Raw genomic sequence first — 20236 nt, forward strand, 5'->3', positions numbered from 1 at the left:
TCCCTGAGTTGATGAATTATGCCCCAGACCATTCAGACATGCAAACCAGATACCCAAGAGTCTTTTCCATTTCTCTATTTCCCTTATAATGATTTCATTTTTGTACCCTCTTAACTTTTATCCTGTCAGTTCTCTACCCTGATGTTGGGACTAAATTTTTTTTTTCATCTAAAGGTGAATATGATATTCTTTTTTCTACTTATAGAAAAATGTATCAAGTAGAATTTCATTTTTGTTTCTAGCTTTCTACAAATGTACATAAACCACTACTAATTGTTAGATCTTTGTCTTTTTTTTCATACTTGAAATTGAACTTGAGCATTCTACCACCAAGCTATATCTCTAGCCCATTTTATTTATTTTATTATTTGTTTTTTATGTTTGTGTTATTGTATTATTGTTATATATAATAGTGAATTTCATTTTGACATAATCATAAATGCCTATAACATAGTTTGCTCATTTTCAATCTTCAGTAATCCCCTTTCCCCCCCTCTCTTCCCTTTTCCTGATTCCTTTCCCCTATTCTACTGGTCTTCCATGTGTTTTTAAATTGATGCATTTTCATTATACATTATCATTATACTTATTGTGATGTGTACATACACGCATACAGCATAATTTAGTCAATTTCATTATGCAGTTGGTCTCTTTACCCACTTCTCCTCCATTCCCCTGATTCCCTTTCTCTTTTCCACTGTTCTCCTTTTTATTTTCATGATATCCATTCCCCAACCCCCACTTTATTACTTATTTCTCTCTACCTTCCTAAAATGAGAGAAAACACTTGGCCCTTGACTTTGAGCCAGTGTATTTTACTTAGATTGGTGTTCTTAAGTTCCATCCATTTATCAGCAAATGATATAGTCTCCTCCTTTGTGGATGAGTAAAACTCTATTGTGTATATATGCCACATTCTCTTTATACATTCATCTGTTGATGGGCCAGAACTAGTTCCATAATTTGGCTATTGTGAATTTTGCATCTGTAACCATTAGTATGCATATATCACTAAAATGCTAGTTTTAGTTCTTCTGAATAAATTCCAAGGAGTGGTCTATCAGGTCACTTGGTGTTTCCATTCCTAGCCTTTTAAGGAATCTCATACTGCTTTCCAAAGTGGTTGTACTAATTTGCAATCCCACCCAAAATTTGTAAGTCTACTCACCCCCAGCCTCACATCCTTGCCAAGTTACTCTTCTTTGTATTCTTGATAATGGCCATTCTAACTGGAATGAGATGAAATCCCAGTGTAGTTTTGATTTGCATTTCCCTGATTGCCAAGGATGTTGAAAATTTTTTTTCATGTTGGCCATTTGTATTCTCTTCCTTTGAGAAGTGTCAGTTCAGTTCATTTGCCCATTTATTATTGATTGAGTTACAGGATATCAGTAAATTGCTGAAGCTGGCTTTGAATTTATAATTCTCCTGTCTCAGCCTCTTGTCTAGCTGAGTTTGTGGGCATGTGCCACTGTGCCTGGTAGATATTTTTCTTATTTTTAAAGACTCATAGATTACTTTCTGTGAATTGTGGGTGAATTTTCTGTTTCTTACAGTGGGATTTGTAATTTATATATCAGGAGTGCTACTGAATACCATTTTTAGACCTTAAGACTTACTCTAATATTATCCAACAAAAGGAATGGCAAAATGAAGAGAGAATTTAAGAACAGATGAATACCAAATAGCTAAAATGACATATGGTAGTGTTATAGCTAATTTGTTGCCACTGTTCAGTTCATCCTTTGGGAGAGTGCTTTTTTTTTTTTTTTTTTTTTGCAGTGCTGGGGATTGAACCCAAGGCCTTGTGCATGCAAGGCAAGCACACTACCAACTGAGCTATCTCCCCAGCCCGAGAGTGCTTTTCTTGAGAAGATTATACACACCATATCATATCACAAGAATGAAAAGTATAGTTTATCACTAACTATCAAATATAAGTAATAGTGGCATGGATTTTTATAGAAGTTATTTATTTTAAATCCATATTACTTAAAAATGAATAATATTTAGTGTTCACATTGGTTTATGTGAATGTTATATATACCAAATACTACAAAAACTCTATAAGCAAATTTAAGCTTTCTTATTGACTTACATATTAATTCTTTATTTTACAGTCTTGCATTGCATCCTGAACGAGTATTGGTAGCAACAGGACAAGTTGGGAAAGAGCCTTATATCTGTGTTTGGGATTCATACACTGTGCAGACCATATCAGTTCTAAAGGATGTTCATACACATGGTATAGCTTGCTTAGCATTTGACTTAGATGGACAGGTATGTGATAATTTTTTCCCTTTTTCTAAATCTTGTTTTTAAAATGTACACTACAAATGTAAATATATACTGTTTATAGATTGTGGATATTTACAATAAATATTTAATGGAAAAGCAATTGATGAAGTATTTGTTTTTCTAAGGGTGGAGGTGTAGATGGAGTGGATAGGTCATATATAAGAAAATAAAGATAAAAAGAGACTTATTTTATCATATCGAGCTTTCTCAGTCAAATTAATACCTTGAAAGCCAAAGAGATGCTAATTTGGTGGAATAATAGTTGTTATAGAAAATTTTAGATATAACTTTTTTTCCAATGAGGGTATTATATGACAAATAGAAGATGTTTTGGGAAAATTGTTTCTCTAAATAGAAGTGTATGTATTTTAATTTTCAGTTACCTTAAAAGTTATCTTTTATAATTGTATTTTTATTAAAAATAATGAGACAGTTGCTATCAGTTATTTTTATATAAAATCAGATTTCAAAAAAAAAGGATGCAAATATCACTACACTGCCTAATTTGTTTCCAAATTATTCTCTACTTCTAGTCAATGATTTTTGAAAGTTAACAAGCCAAGAGCTTTTTTGTGATGTTTGTGTAGAAGTTATTATATCTAAGACATTTGAAACAGGGTAAGAAGCTGATTTTTCAGGCATGATTAATTTATAATCTTTGAAAGTTTCATGTTAAAATTGGACTTTAAAATCATTTTAAGTTGTAGAAAAATTTTTGTTACACATTTTTCAATTCATAAAATTAGTTTTTATGAATCATTTGGGAACACTTTAGATCTAGATTTTACAGAAATAGATTGTAGTGTGTTCTTTACCCTCAAAAATGATATCCAGTAGGCGTTTTATATAGTACTCTGAGGAATAGCTTGATTAGCATAGATTAATATGACTTTCTGATAAGAGATAACTTTCTGGTTAATGAATCTATAAAGACTTAACTGGAACCTCTTATTTGGGGAAAATATACTTCTGGGTTTAATATTGCTGTATAATAGTGTTTAGCAATTCTAGAAACTTAATTCATGTCCTATTTTTGCTGTTATCTTTCAAGTTCCTTAATTTCCTTACATCAGAATTTCATTTTCTGTTTTAAAGAAAAGAGAATAATACTTGTTCTTTCCTACTTCATCAGAGTATAAAATATTATGAAGCAAATCTATAGTTATTTTTTAAAATTATTTATTATTTAAGGTATTGTGAAATTCAAGATGTTTTAACTATAAGCATCTGTATACTTTAAGTATAGAGGTTTTCTTCTTAATTTAAAATTGCCCTTTTAATATGTAATATATTGCTGCTGAGGAAGTCCAAGGAGAAATCACTTCCATAACTTTTACTAGTTGAAAGCCTTTAATTTTGCTTATTTTAAACAACTTACAAGAAAAATCTTGGATGTATGTATTTTATCATCATAGATATTCATAAGAACATGTTACTAAAATTTTAAGCTTATAAAACACAAAAAGATATGGAGCACATGCTAAGTGCCAGGCATTTTGCTAAGCCTGCATTATCTCATTTAATCCTCATAACAACCCTATGAAATAGATACTGTTATTATCTCTATTTTACAGATAAAGAAACTGAGACTTAGAGAGGTTAAATAACTTGTCCCAGGTTACACAGCTAGTAAATGGAGCCAGAGCGGGAACCCAGGTCAGTCATACTCCAAAGCTCATGTTTTTAACAGGAATGCTCTACTGCCTCCCAAACATGGAACGTAGGAGGTGGTTACTTATATTTCAGATGGAATTCATCCATTTTAAGTACAGTCAAAGCTAAAATATAAGGAAATGCTGCCAAATAAAGATTAAGTTAAGAAATTATGTTAATGCTTTAACTTGAAAACCATATTTGAGCAAACATATCTGTTAATATCTGTAAACTGTTTATGGGATACCAAGTAGGGAATGTTGTCTAATTGTTACATTTTCTACTAGATTTGAAACTATAAGTGATCATTTAGGATTTATCCAATCAGTAAGTTTCCCAACTGGTGGTAATGCTCAGTGTTCTTCTCCCAGGGACTTTCTTCTAAATAAATGGAATATTCACATTAATACTGACAGTCTGCCTTGTTGAGGATAATTAGGGCCTGAAAAGGTGTTTCTATATATATATCTACATCAAACAGAGACTAAAGTTTCATAGTAAATGGGAGAAGAGGTAGGAGGATGAGAAATTGAACTGATACTTTATCTTGAATAAATCACCATAAGAACATATTTCTCATATTTAGTCACATCTAAGTTACAGTTACAACTCTGCTAATGTTTAGAATTAACTAAGAATAAAGTGTTTTTAAATATTTTTTTAGTTATTGGTGAACCTTTATTTTATTTATTTATATGTGGTGCTGAGAATCAAACCCAGTGCCTCACACATGCTAGACAAGTGCTCTACAACTGAACTGCAACCCCAGCCCAAGAATAAAATAGTGTTTTAACCAAATTGTGTTAATTATAATCTGGTGCAAAATAAAATGCTTCAGCTTATCTTTGACGTAGTACATAATTATAAAGTGAGCCATTTTTGCAGAATTATTGTATACATGGGAAGGGATCATGCTTTTTTTTCCCCAAGAACCTTTTGGTAATCTCTTGCTATGTAGACATGTCTCAAGTGCATATTCTATTATCTTTGAATCTTCTCTTCTGTTGTTCTGCCAGATCCTAACTTCTAATGACTTTAAGTAGCATTTGACCAGTATTTGCTACAATAAACCTTGCATCATCTGTAAAATTTATAATTTCATTTTGTGACCTATAGTGTTTAATTCTTATAAACACAGAGAGCAATACTAGAATCAAAAAGTTCAGTTGTCCTTTATTTGAATTTATTTTCCAATTGCATCATAGGGTGTTTCTAGTGTATATTGGGATATTTTTCTTATTTGTGTTTGGTGTGCTACTTCCAATTCAATTAATGGACACAAATAAGATTTTGTTTGGAGATAGGATCAGGAAGGAATTTGGAAATGGGGTAGATTACTTCTTAGTTATTTTTAAAAGCCTTTCCTTCTGTCTCACATCAGTGTTCTTCAGAAATCTGTAGCCTGCCCCTGCTACCATTTTTTTTCTGTTAATGATTATCTGACCATGACTTTAATTTCCATATCAGTTAACAGTGACTCTTGCTTTTTTGCAACTTGAAATAGTCCCCTTGAATATATTCCCCTATAGAATTTATAGTATTCTATGGAATTTATAGTCCCCTATAAATATTTCATATTACACATTTAAACTTAATTGTCTCTTCATTATAACTCTATTAAAAAAAAAAAAAAACAGTAAAGCCTAGCTTGCAATGTACCTCTTCAGACTCATCTCTTGCCACTTCCCCATTGATACTTCTTTCCTCAGTTACATTGAATTACTGACCTTTTAAAAAATTGGTTCTTTTTAGTTATATATGGTAAAATCCATTTTTATATAATTTTACAAGCACAGAACATATCTTATTCTAATTAGGATCCCATTCTTGTTGATGTGCACAATGGTGGTATTTTCATATATACAAATAGGAAAATTATCCTATTCATTCCACTATCTTTCCTTTTCCTATTTCTCCTCCTTTTCCTCTTTTGAAAGCACCAGTATGTTGAAGTCTGGGTTCCTTGGTCTGAAGTGTACTTTCTGTTGCTTTTCTACCTGTCTTTTACTTTAGTTTTGAAGATGTGGGTTGTGTTACTTTTTCTGGAAAACTTTCTTTATCCTCTTTGTTACCTACCTAAACTAGATTAAATGTGAGAAAAGATGATGGAGAATGGAGGAACGTTGGATTGTGTAGAGGGAAATGAGGTGGGGAGGGGGGTGGAGAGGGAAAGATAGTAGAATGGGATGGACATCATTACCCTATGTACATGCATGATTACACAAATGGTGTGAATCTACATTGTGTACAACTATAGAAAGGAAAAGTTGTACCCCATTTGTGTACAATGAATCAAAATGTACCTGTAGAAATAAAATTCAAAATAAAAAGAGAAGATGATAAAGTAAAAGTTTATAGAAAGCTAGAAGGGGAGGTAGTATTTACTTTGTTGTTTCTACCCCTTGTTTGTTGTTGCTTGACTTAAGTTTAGGGAGTTTGATTTTGGCTGTGATGTTTGTCAAAGCCACAGAAGAAGGGCTTCCAGGTTTGTTATTGCCTGTACAGAGTTAGATTCTTTGATGTGTGTGCGCATGTGCCTGCTGGAGAGCGAACCCATGCTAGGCAAGTGCTTTACCACTGAACTGCATCCTGAGCCCTGGGGCTCTATTTGGATACATGGAGTTTTCAGAGTTTTTGGTTTCCATGTGTATATGATGAGCTGAGCCAGAGAGAAGAGGCATAAAGAGAAATGACTATTCCTCACTTTGTTTGGTGAAATTTGAATCTCTACACACTATGCTATATTAAGAGGTAGATAGCTTTGTTCCAGCTAGATAATTCCTGGTAGTCTGTGGTTCCTAAATATTAGATTGCCCTGAGGAGCAAATCATATTCTCTCATTCTCTGGAATTTCTTCTAGTTTGATTTGATGGAGAGTCATGATAAACTGTATTCTATATTTCTTTCGTATGACTTATTTATTCTGCACACTTGGTTTAAATAGTAATTCTCCTTCACAGAAACTGGATTCTAATTGGATGGCATTTCTCATTTGGACAGGTAGAATGGATGGGTTCTTAAACTTATGATTACAGTAAATTACTAGTGATAATGATTGAAACACTTATTTGGTATTTAACCAAATGCTAGACATTCTTTTTACTTCTTTATGTATAATATATGTTAATTTTCATATTATCCCTATGAGGTACTTTTATTATTCCCATTTAATAGGTAAGGAAATTAAAGAAGAGAAAGGCTAGATAACTGCTCAGAGTCACCCAGGTAGTAAGGCATGATGCTCAAACCTACATAGTCTGGTAATAGAATTTATATTTTATACCACAGTTTGGTAAATTTTTTATAACAATTCAGATAGGAAATATTTTAAGCTTTGTGAGCCACGTGGTCTCTGTTGTAGCTACTCAGCTCTGCATTGTAGTGTGAAAGCAATCATAGACAATCTGTGCAAGAATGAATGTGGCTATATTTCAGTAAAACTTGACTTACAAAAATAGGGTATAGGCGGGATTTGGCCTCAGGGTAGATTGCTAACCCTCATTCTAAACCACAAGTTTTCAAAGTATATATTTTGTGGTGTTCTTCAGATTTTCCCTGTGATTTATTCTTTGACCTTTCAGTTACTTAGAAGTATATTGTCAGTTTTCAAATATTTGGGGAATTTTCTAAATAACTTTCTGTTGTTCTTTCTTAATTCTATTAACAGGGAACATGTATTTAATTTTATTTAATTTGTGGACACTTTGTTATCCAAAATTTTGTGTTCTTCATGAAATTCTATGTGTACTTAGAAAAGACATAGAAAAGTATATTCTGCTTCTGTACTCCTGTTAATTGTGCTATTGTTGTCTTTAATTTTATTTTTTGTATATTTTGCAAGATATAATAACTTGTCATTTTTGCCTTAAACAATTTTAAAAGAAATTTTAAAGTGAGAAAAGTATTATTCACATATTTACCTTTGGGCAACTCATGTTGTAAATCAAATTTCTACTTGGTATCATTTTCCTTCTGCCTGAAAAAACTTCCTTTTTCATTTTCTCATATTCTGGTTTACTGATGATGAATTTCCTCAGCTTTTTCCATTCTTTCTTTTTTTCTTTTAGAGACTGAGTCTTGCTATATTGAGCAGTTTTGCCTCAAATTCCTGATCTCAAGAGATCCTTTTAGCTCCTGAGTAGCTGGGGCTGTAGGGACACATGCCAGCTTCTCAGTTTTTGTTTACTTGACAAAGACTATTTTGACTCAGTTTTCAAAAGATAATTTTTGCTAATTTTGTGTTGATTTATTTTTATTTATTTATTTTTTACCCCTCAGCATTTTAAAGAGTTTGTCCATTGTCTTCTGACTTGCATCATTTCAGATGAGAAGGCTAGGATAATTTTTTAATCTTTGTTCTTCATATCAAACTGTCATACTTTCTGACTGCTTTTAAGATTTTTTTCTTTAATTCAAGTCTCAGAATGTAATTATCATGTGTCTTAATAATGTATTTTTTTCTGTGTGAATAACTTTGCTGGATGGAATTTGTTCAGCATCTTTTATTTGTAGATTTAGGATCCTCATCAAACTGGCTATATTCAGGTTTTTTTTTTTTTTTTCTTTTTTCCTCTCCCCTCTCCTATTGGAGCCACAATTACCTGTCTGTTAGACATTTTATATTTTCCTAAAGTTAACTGAGGCTCTATAAAATATTTTTCCCTTTTCTTTCTTGGCTTTATTTTAGATGGATTCTATTTCTATGTATTTAGGTTCATTTCTCTTTTCACCATTGTCTAAGCTGCTATTAATTCTTCAGAGTGAATTTTCATTTCAGATAATGTGGCACTTATTTTTACAAGTTTTACATATTCTGTTATATCTCTTTGTCACTTTTAGGTTTGTTTTAAGGTAATTTTTGAGCATCTTGGACAGTTTCACTCAATAGCTAATATCTTCTCATTTTAATCATCTTTATAATTCCTGGTTCTGGTTCTGTTGACTGATTTCTTTGCCCCTAGTGATCGGTCATATTCTCTTATTTCTTCACGTGCCAGTAATTTTTAATTATATTCTGGATATTATGTATGTTACATTTTTAATGCTATGTTTTATTGTATCCCTTTAAAACAAATGAACATGGATGTAATAGAAAGTTAAATTTCTTCTGGATCAGTTTAATTCTTGTGAAAAGTTTGCTTTCAGAGGGAAGTGGGCAGGGCTAGAATAGCTTTTCTTCTGGGACTACACTTGCGGTGTCACCCTCCTGGGGTCTCTGATGAATACTCTTGCATTTAAAGAGATATCTTCATTCTAGTTATTGGGAATTTGAGTGATTCCTGATTTTTGGGATCTCAGACTTGTTTTGGCTTTCATTTCCCATTGATGTTCTTTTTCTAGAATTTCTTCTGTATCTGGTCTTATGGATTATATCCTGTACATGCAGAGAATGGTGTTTTCAGATCTCACTTATAGATACTGTTTCTGGAGCTCTTTCTCTGCACTGTAAATTTTAGTATTCTTGGCTTCTCTGAACTCCAGGCTGTGTCTTTAAATCAGTAAATACACTGAACTCTGGTGAATTCTACCTTTATGTGCTATCTGAAAATTGCCTTCTAAGTGAAAGCTAAGGCAACTTTAAGACTCTCCTTGTTTTCCCTTATTCAGCCATACACAGTGCTTTACTTCTCATTACAAATGTCTGAAAATATTTCATTTTATATATTTTATACAGTTTCTAGATGTAATTATGGTAAGGAGCAAGTTCAGACCCTGATATTCCTGCTTGGCTAGATGTCTATGTTTCACATTTCATATTCTAATTTTTTTTTTATATTCTCATGTGCCATTTTTTTTAGCTTTTTTAAAATTTGTACATTTTACCTATACATGACAAAGTATTTTGACATATTATACATACAAGGAGTATAACTTACTCTAATTAGGATCCCATCCTTGGGGTTGAACATGATGTGGAGTTTCACTGGTCATGTATCATATATGAACATAGGAAAGTTATGTCTGATTCATTCTACTGTCTTTCCTATTCCCGTCCCTTCCTTCCTTCCCTTCATTCTCCTTTGTCCAATCCAATGAACTTCTGTTCTTCCTTAGCCCCCTTATTGTGTGTTAGAATTCACATATCAGAGAAACCTTTCATCCTTTGATTTTTTGGGGATAGCCTTATTTCACTTAGCATGGTAGTCTCCAGTTTCATCCATTTACTGGCATATGCCATAATTTCATTCTTCTTTATGGCTAGGTAATGTTCCATTGTGTATACATACCACATTTTCTTTATCCATTCATCTGTTGAAGGGCACCTACATTGGTTCCATAGCTTAACTATTGTGAATTGGGCTGCTATAAATATTGATGTGGCTATGTCACTGTGGTATGCTGCTTTTAAGTCCTTTGGACATATACCAAGGAGTGGGATAACTGGGTCAGATGGTGGTGTTCTCTCATTCTTTCCATCTTCCTATCTCCTCTTATTATCTATCTTTTCATGTCCTTCTAATCTACTCTTCCATTGAGTTTTTAATTTCATCTATTTTATTTTTCATTCCTAGAAGTTCATTTGCTTGATCATATCTCCTTGAATACTTTTTCATAGTTTCCTAATCTTTGCTCATATGCAGATATTTTGAAGGCTTAATTTTATTTCTCTATATACGTTAAGTTTATTTGATATTGTTCATATGATAATTTCAATATCTGAAGTATATTGAAAGGTTGATCTTGCTGATTGTTGCAGCTCACCCATGATCTCTTATTTCCTTGTGTTTGTGGGGTTGTTTAGTTTGCTTTTAAGTTTATTTTTATTGAATTTATAACTGTAAGAATTTTTTGAGGGACAGATTGGAAGTTACATCCCCTAATGCAGAATTTATATTTGCCTATGCCATGTTATTGAAATTGCTCAAAGAACAAGCAACCCTTAGGACTACTCTGAATGAAGTTTCTCACACAAGAGATCTGTGCTTAATGTGAACATAGGTCATACAACAATGTGAAGGCAGCTTTTGGTTATTTCTCCCCTTTGTTCATCACCACCCCTTCTTTTAAAAGGGCTTATTTCTCATTGTATGTTCTGAGAAGTTCACTGCTTTAGTCAGAGGTCTTCAGTTCAAATCTCCACGTTGGGTATACTCTAGACTTTATATCCTGTTCTTCCATATGCCCCACAAAAGTTGAGTACAAGGGCTCATCTGCTACTTGTAGAATAGAATGGATCTGCTACTTGTAGAATAGAATGGATATAGGTGCTCTCTTACCATGCAGGATTCCCTTTGGGAATCCCTATGTTTTGTTTTTAGTTTTCTTAATTCTTTGACTGCTCAGCAGTATATTTTAAATGATTTTATTAAATTTTATCTACTATTTTTAAGTTTGGGGCACAAATTATCTTTAGGATATTTTATCAGACTGTGTCTTCTGTTTCTTGGTGTGAAAAGTGTATGTATGTTCAAATATTAAGTTGAAATGTATTTCCTTTTCTCTATGGGCTCTATAAAATATAGATGTTTAAGGTTTGATGTTTATTAAACCCCAGAGTAGAATTTATTTATCATTTATAATTTGGTGGTTCTTTGTTTTGTTTGCCTTTTTTATTCCCTCCTGGACTTCTTGGACATAATCCAGCGCTTGGTTTCAGTTGGACTGGATTCAAAGAATGCAGTTTGTGTTTGGGACTGGAAAAGGGGAAAAATGTTGTCTATGGCTCCTGGTCACACAGATAGAGTAAGTATTCCCCTTTGGAATTTCTAATGAGCACTGGACAGGAAAAGATCAGAAGAGAGTTCAGGGGATTTTATTCTTCTGTTTTGTTATTGCCAGGTAGTTCATAGGTCATTAAAATTTTATAACTTCTAAAAAATTGTACAGTTATGGGGGAGGGGAGAAAATGGAAAGAAAAATGGGAATCATATAGATATGGAGGTTCTTTTTTAGGTAATGAAGTGTTCTAAACTGATTATAGTACAATTCTTCAAGCATACCAAGAAACATTGAATTGTACACTTTAATGAGTAAATTTTATAATATGTAAATTCAATCCCAGTAAATATGTTTAAAATAAATTTAAAAATTTAAAGATTATACAATTATAAATGCCCATAAAATCTTAGAAAGCACATATATTATAAGCCTTGATTCAAATTGTGGTGTTAAACACAAAACTTTTAACCAGTGTTTGCTTCAGTAAAAGCTGTGCATTTTTTTCTGTTAAAAAAACAGCTTTATTGAAGTATAATTGATTTATAAAGGACCTCGTATATGTAATGTGCACAGTTTAAAGAGTCTAGACATATGCAAGCACCCATTATTCAAGTATCAGTTTTAAAACTAAGTGATTTGTGTCTAGGGTGATTTACTAGTAATATGTTGCATATGTATTGTAGTAAGGTGAAAAAAATGTTGTTTGTGTAATTATCTATTAAAATTATGTATGTGTATGGGCGAGGGAATTAGCTCTGTGGTAAAGTGCTTACTTAGCATGTGCAAGGCCCTGGATTCAACCCTCAGCACTATAAAAATGATAAAATAAAAAAAATTAAAATATTATTATAAATTTTTTAGGGACTTTTTTTTTTTACTTTGGAAACTTGTTAAAATACAGATTCCCTATTCCCTGTTATGTAGGATTATTATAAAAGTATTTTGTCAGCTTTTTAATTAAATATTATATTACTTTTATAAACATAGATAAAATACTCTGTAAATTTTTTAAAAATCTCTCATTTTGTGAGAGTGTGTATAGTTAAGTCCTTGCCTGAAGCAGCAACAATATAGAGTCAGTGATTCTGTTTTGCAGGAATCTGAATCAGTGAAAGTTGTGCAGAAAATGTTATGTACATTTGCATTTTGAAGAATATATTTGGTTTTTAGCAAATCTCAAAGGAGAATGTTATATGGTGTCTCTCATTTATACACACATAATTTACATAATTATTAAATGTTTTCTGAGTGACTTAGATCAAAGCATTTCACATATTAGTACTTTGGACCAATTTCAAAAGATTATACTGTCAGTGGAATTTTAAATATTTTGTGGTCCTTTGCATTGATATGTTTTTCATGTAATCTATATCATGATGAGTTGTTAAAAATCAACTTATGTATTTTTTCTTCATTATCATTGAAAAGTATCTCTAAATTTTTTGAGATATAAACATTTTAAGTTAGATGATTCATGGGACAAAGAAACATGAAAACCCTCAGATTGCAGGATACGTGAATTATTTTTCAAATGTTAGTTTTTCTTTCATTTATTGCTTAATTCTGTGTTTCTAGAACATGTTTTATTTCACTTGAGTTTTAGCTTGTTAACAAAATGCTTTGTATGTATTTAAATCTTGCAGGATCTTAAATATGAACAAAGCCTGGAGACCTGCAAAATTTGAAAGTATATATGTTAATTTTGTTTGACCCATAAAGTAAGAAAACTAAAAAATTAAGAATTGCTGTAAAATAAATGTTTAGAACCTTTATGAAAGTAATTCTATGTGATAGAAAGCTATAAAAGTGCTCCTTATTTCTTGTTATATAAGTATGAAGTGTATGTTCCATTCAGAATCTCATCCCTGTAAAAATTATGCCTCATGCCCGAGTTCTGTTGAACCATTCTTGTTATTTAGGAACCAAATTCTTCTTTTTCTTCTTCTTTTTTTTTTTTTTTTTCCCGCCCTAGTACTGGGAATTGAATCCAGGTCTTCACACATGATAGGCAAGCATTGTACCACTGAGATATATCCCCAACCCTTTTGTATTTTGTTGTATTTTGAAATGGTCTCACTAAGTTGCCCAGCTAGCTTCAAACTTTTGATCCTTCTGCCTCAGCCTACCCCCAAATTCTTTAAAAATTTAGAAAAAAATAGAAGTGTTAAATTTTGCTCTTATAGTTGCTTATAAAGTTCATTGAAATTAATAGTTTTTGTTCCTTATCATTTTCATATTTAATTTAGTTCTTATAAGATTTTGAAATGTGGAGTTCTGTTTATAATTTATTGAGGCTGCTGCGGTTTCTGACAGGGGTTTGGGCAATTTGATCTTTTAGATAGTATTCTTAAATAATTCTGGAAATAAATATTTTAACCATGAATCTGGTTTGTTTACAGATATTTGATATTTCTTGGGATTTGTACCAGCCAAATAAACTTGTCAGCTGTGGTGTAAAACATATCAAGGTACTAGAAGGGTCTTTTTTTTATAATAGTTATGTTTAGTTTTCTACTGCTAAGTGTATACATCACACTAACAATTTAGGCTTAGTTTTAGAATTTTAATAGTACTTATTTTTAAAATGTTAAGTTTTTAATGTTCTCATATTCAGTCAAACAAATATTTATTTTGTAGTTACTTCTAGATATTCCAAGGGATATAAACATGAATAGGAAATTAATGAACCACTCTCCATAAGGCATTTATAATCTTATGAGGTAGAATTTACTGTGTTCTTGTTTCTTCATATTTCACTTACAAAGTAAAATGTAAGAATAGGCAACTAAGTGAGCTAAGTTTTTATTTGCAGAACTAGAATGGTATGGTAGAAGCAAGATGGATAGATTTGACTCTGTCACTTAAGAGATGTTTAACCTGGTTGAGTCATTTAACCTATTTGAGTGCTTTTCCCATCTTGAAACTATAACTGTTCTTTTTTTTTAAGTCTATTTTTTTCTTTTTTTAACTCCTTTTCTCATTTTTAAAATTTTTTTTTAGTTGTCAATGACCTTTATTTTATTTATTTATATGTGGTTCTGAGGATCGAACCCAGGGCCTCATACATGCCAGGCAAGTGCTCTACCACTGAGCCACAAGCCCAGCCCCTAAAACTGTTCTTACATCCTCAAAGAGTTGATGATTTAAAAGGCACCATATGTTCAAGTTCTTGTAATAGTGCCCAATGCAGGGTCACCTTTCTGAAAGTGTTCTTTTCTTTGTCTATGTTTGCTCTCTGATTTGACTTTAGCCTTGATAGCCACTATTTACTTTGCTTATACAAGCTTTAGGTTTGTTTTGTAATTATAGTTCAGATTTTAAAGTCCATAGAGTTAGTAGTGCTATTCATTCTCATGTCTATAGTTACTATTGAATCACTAGTGTAAACTGCAAAAGCTTGCTTTTCTTCTATTGTCTTATGTAGCACTTCTTGAAAACAATAAATTTCTAATAAGAATCTGTGTTCCAACATTCTTTATGATATGTTCACCTCCATCCACACTTTCTCCAAGAGTCTGTAATTGCTGCTGTAATTCTGGTTTTGATATTCTGTTACTGACTTGGTAGATGGTTAGTATTTAAATCTTTGTTTTCTTCAACAAGTACTTAACAGCAAAGGCTCTATAATAGACTTTTAGGCACATGATGTAAGCACTGTGAGACAGAGATGTTTATTTTTTATGAACAAAATGATGTTTGTCACAGTACTTGATATATTTTAAATGCTTAATAAATGGCAAATTAATTATGAAGAAAGAGATCTTGCTGCTGTTTTACATTATAAATAACACTAAAAGGTCCATTTTCAGTTGTTTGGTTTTTTTTTTTTTTTTTTTTCCCTTTTTGCAGTTCTTGGGATGGAACCCAAGACTTTGTGCATGCTAGCAAATGCTCTACCACTGAGCTACATCCCCCGCCCTATTTTCAGATTTTTTTTTTAAAAAGCTCATCTTCTTAAACTTAAGAAACAAAAACTATATTATGAGATACATTTCCTTGTCTTCTGTAGGAGCAATGAATAGTATGTTCTTTTTTGCAGATAATGTGTGAGGACACTACTGAGATGATCTAAAGCTAAACTGTCTAATATAATAACCTCTAGCCACTTGGAGCTATTCAAATAAAATTAAGGTTAAGTAAAATGTAAAATTCATTTCTTCAGTCACACTAGTAGCCTCATTCTAAATGTTCAAGAGTCACCTGTATTGGAAAGCATGTATATATTAGAGAGTATTTCCACCATTACTGCAAGCTCTATTGGACAGTACTGGTCTGGATTCTAGAACAATGGTTCTTAACTCCTGCTGAGCATCAAAAGCATTTGAAAACCTTGATTTAATTCCTTTAAGATTCTGTCTCAATTTGTTGGGGGCCCAGGAAACTTTATAATTTCTCCAGGGAATCGATTATAATGTGAAGCTGTGGTTGGCAATAACTGATCTTGAGGAACATAATAGACTCAACATGGGGCTTGCTGAAATAAAGAAACCAGCTTTTCTCATGCACAGAAATTTTGGTGCTTTTAAATTTAAAAATCACATAGTTTCACCTCATTAAAGCACTTATTAGTTGTTTGAATGGAAAAGTATATTTTTAGTTCTTTGAAGTGTCAGGTTTAAAATAGACATGAAATATTAAAAATTGTATTATTTGAAATAGTAATTCACTTTTTATAAAGCCAAATTTGTTCTCTGGGCCTAGTTTATATAGAACTATTTAATATATAGTTCTACAGGTCATACCTGTATGACCCCATTAAAATATTTTTTTCTTTGTATAATATAAAAATTTATTAGAATTCACATAATAGAGAAAAAAGAAACCCTCTTCTTATGAAGATTCATGTTTGACTTCTCTCTCCTCTCCCAAGTATGAACAGATCTTTCTAAATGAGTATCTATCTTATTTTTAAGCTTTATGAGCAAGAAAATTGCTCAGTTTTGAAAATACCAATGAGGGCAACATACAATTTGCCCCATCTTTACTGTTTCTATCAGAAATTGAACATTAGATTTGGTCCTTTTTACTCTTTGTGTATGATGTCTTTATTGCTAACTCATTTCCAAAACTTTTTATACCAAGTTTCATGTAGTTTTTCTCAGATATCAAAGGAAAGCAATAGCATTTCTTAAAAATAATCTAGTTCAGTTTCCTTACTCTTACTGAAAAAGAGTGAAACCAGTGACTTATTGCTGTAACATAACTTTTGACACACAAGGATGAGGATGTGAACATTGAATGCTATTATATCATAAGACAATTTCTTAAGTAATTTCTAGTCTGCCATTTTAATATACCACTGAAGTAATGGAAGTGTTCTACTTTATATGTATTGTTTGGTTATTTGATTTTACTGTGTCTTTAGTTCTGGAGTTTATGTGGAAATGCTCTGACCCCAAAGCGAGGTGTCTTCGGTAAAACGGGTGACCTTCAGACAATATTGTGCCTAGCCTGTGCTCGGGATGAATTAACATATTCTGGTGCACTCAATGGGGATATATACGTGTGGAAAGGAATCAATCTTATACGAACAATACAAGGAGCCCATGCTGTAAGTATAAATATTTTAAACACTTTTGTATGTTAACTACTTAACTTTATTGTTTCAAAACCACAGACTGCATAATGTAGCATATTGTTTCTTATCAGTTTCTTGAAAAATGCTATTCTAACTGAATTAATTTGTCTTTAAGATTTCAAGGAAGAAATATTATGCAGTTTGACTCATGAATACTTATTAAATTAGTATAATTAGTATTCTGTTCAAAGTTATTGCTTTAGCAGTGTCCTTTTCAGAGTAGTGTTGAAGAAAAGCTTGTTGACTCCAACCTTAAGGTATTCTAGATTAACTAGTAAAATAAGACTAGTGCTCTTAAGGCTGACTTACCAGCAGTTTGGGTATAGGTCTAGAGAAAAAATAACATTGATTCCTTAAGTAAATGTCAAAGGGATTTAATTTTTGTACTTCATGAGCTTTTCATTTAAATAAGGTACCAAAAAAGAAAACTCCATTGTTAAAACTGAGTGTTTTTTGATTTGAGCTTTCTAGCAGTTGGGTTCTTCCTCATAAAGTGAAGGGAGATAAATAGCACAGAGCTGCCACATTGTTAGTAGTAAGAGCTTCAAATAGAAAAGTCCTGAATAAGCTGAATGTGGTAGGGCATGTTTATAATCCCAGCTACTCTGGAGAATAGGCAGGAGAAACAGGTTCTAGCCCAGGCTGGGGTACTTACTGAAATCCTGTCTCAAAATAAAATGTAAAAAGGGCTGGGGATGTAGCTAAGAGAGGCCCTAGGTTCAATCCTCAGTACTGCAAAATAAATAAATAAGGGTTCCGAATATAGTAAAAACTTACTTGTAAAAGATTGGCTTATTGGTCTGTTTCTGTTTTTGTGACAAAATACCTTGGAAATTCAATTTAAAAAAGGAAAGTTTTATTTTGGAACATGATTTCAGAGGTTTCTATCCATGGTCATTTGACTCCATTGTTTCTGGGCCTGTAGTGAAGTAGAACATTATGATGGCGAGTACATGGTGGAAAAAACTGCTCACCTCATGGTGGCTGGGAAGCAGAAAGAGAAGGAGACAGCCAGACAGACAGAGACCATTTGGTGGCCAACTGCCTCCAACTATACCCCACCTTCCACTCTTTCCTCTACTTCCTAATAGCACCATCAGCTGAGAACCAAACCTTTAGAACATGGCCTTTGGGGAGCATTTAAGTTAGGTCCAAAGCATCATAATTTGCTTGAAGTTAAATGCTCAAAACCCAAAAGAGAAGTCTTTTTTCCACAAAAGGCACAACTCACATTGCCATCAGTTATATAAAAATAACTAGTTTCCTTCTCATATTCAATAGAATGTGACCAGTATTGTAAAATATTACTTATTTTCTAGGTGAAAATAGTAGATTCTTGTTTGAATTTTGTTTGCTCTTTCTGAAATTTCATATATTTATTGACTACTATTTTTCCTTTTCTGTTAATTGACTTTTCTTATCCTTTACTCTTTTTGTTGTTTGGTTGTGTTGTGTTGTTGAATTGCTTTTCTTTACTTTATTCATTTGTACATTAGGGTTATTTACCTTCTCAGTCATACACATTGCAAATATTCCCTTAATATGTTTCTTTATATCTTTCTTCATATGAAAAAATTTAATTTTTTTTCTTTATGGCTTGTGGGCGAACTGCCATACCTAAAAACTAAAACTAAAAATGTCTCATGACCCAAAATCATACAAGTGTTGTTGTGACTTTTTTGTTTTGCATTTGTGTGTGTGTGTGTGTGTGTGTGTGTGTGTGTGTGCACGCGCATGAACCAGGGATTGAACCCAGGGGTATTTAAACACTAGCCACATCCTTAGCCCTTTTTTATTCTTTTTATTTTGAGAGAGGGCCTTGCTGAGTTGCTTAGGTCCTCAGTAAGTTACTGAAACTGGTTTTGAACTTGCAATCCTACTGCCTCAACCTAACCAAGCAGCTGGGATTACAGGAATGTGCCACTGCACCTGGTGGTTCTGACTTTTTCTAAACTTTTTTTTTTTATTTTTTACATTTAGAATTTTGTCCTCTATAATTCATTCTTATATATAGTACAAGGTTTAACTTTATTTTATTTCATTATGTCTGTAAATACAATCTTAATTATATATACAGTTCCTAAGGATGTATTTCTAGACTTTCTTTTCTGTTTTCTGATATTGTTTATTCCTATATCATACGAAAATATTGCTAGATGGGTTTCTATTTTTATATGGTAGATGTTCTTAGGAAACTTAAAGTGTTAAATTATTTTCTCTTCCAGGCAGGAATTTTTAGCATGAATGCCTGTGAAGAAGGGTTTGCGACTGGTGGTAGAGATGGCTGTATTCGTCTTTGGGATTTAACTTTTAAACCAATTACTGTGATTGATCTCAGGGAAACAGACCAGGGATACAAAGGTAATAAAACAAATGTCTTATTATTAGACAAACTTTAAATGTGTCAAGGATTGTCTCTTTCTTTCAATAATCATAAGTGTATGCTTTGTAAATATAAATAAGACTTCGATTTCTTCACACTGTATACATTTAACTGAAATCCACTGAGGATGACTTTTGGATTCAGTGTTACAAGATTCTTTTGTATGTCTAATGTCTATTATAATAGAACATACAGAGAGATATGACAGGCACTTACCTTGGTAACCTTGGATTTTGAAAATATTTTAGTATTAAAGAGCTAAATATAACTATCAAATAAACTATTGTAAATCAAGTATATTGGGGATGAGGGGAACTTATTAAGAATGATTTAAATGTACATATATGTGTTTTTTCTTCATCCAAATTTGCTTGTCAGCAATTGGGACATTTTTGGGGGGAGGGGACTTTAAAAAGTTGATGTAATAAAACAGGATCTTTCATTATAAAATTTAACATGTTATTTACTAATGTGGTATTCTATAAGACAAGATTGGAAGTTACACTGATCTGTGTTTAAAACATACTCCAGTCACTGAGGAGGTATGGAAACCTGGGCTAATTATTTAGCATTATCTGTAAATTAAGGATAATAATAATAAACTATCTCATAGTATTAAATGAGTTAATATATATGGAATATTTAGAAGAATGGCACATGATAAA

General features: G+C 32.1%; 1 protein-coding gene across 13 annotated transcripts in view; it reads left to right on the forward strand.

Moving 5' to 3' along the window:
* The window catches only part of EML5 (EMAP like 5), a 160562-nt gene that overhangs the window by 20623 nt on the left and 119703 nt on the right, over window positions 1–20236 (forward strand). For 11 of the 13 annotated variants that reach the window (XR_013762173.1, XM_079129244.1, XM_079129249.1 and 8 more), the window contains exons 2-6: window positions 2121–2280; window positions 11536–11634; window positions 14010–14078; window positions 16976–17161; window positions 19414–19549. Coding sequence is in view for 11 of the 13 variants with exons in the window: in XM_079129244.1 (XP_078985370.1) it covers window positions 2121–2280; window positions 11536–11634; window positions 14010–14078; window positions 16976–17161; window positions 19414–19549 (650 nt within the window). In the remaining 2 variants the exon portion in view is untranslated. The other 2 variants (XM_079129252.1, XM_079129253.1) reach the window with 2 other exon arrangements.

The sequence above is a fragment of the Sciurus vulgaris genome, assembly GCF_902686455.1.
Source record: "Sciurus vulgaris genome assembly, chromosome: 2".
NCBI lineage: Eukaryota > Metazoa > Chordata > Mammalia > Rodentia > Sciuridae > Sciurus > Sciurus vulgaris.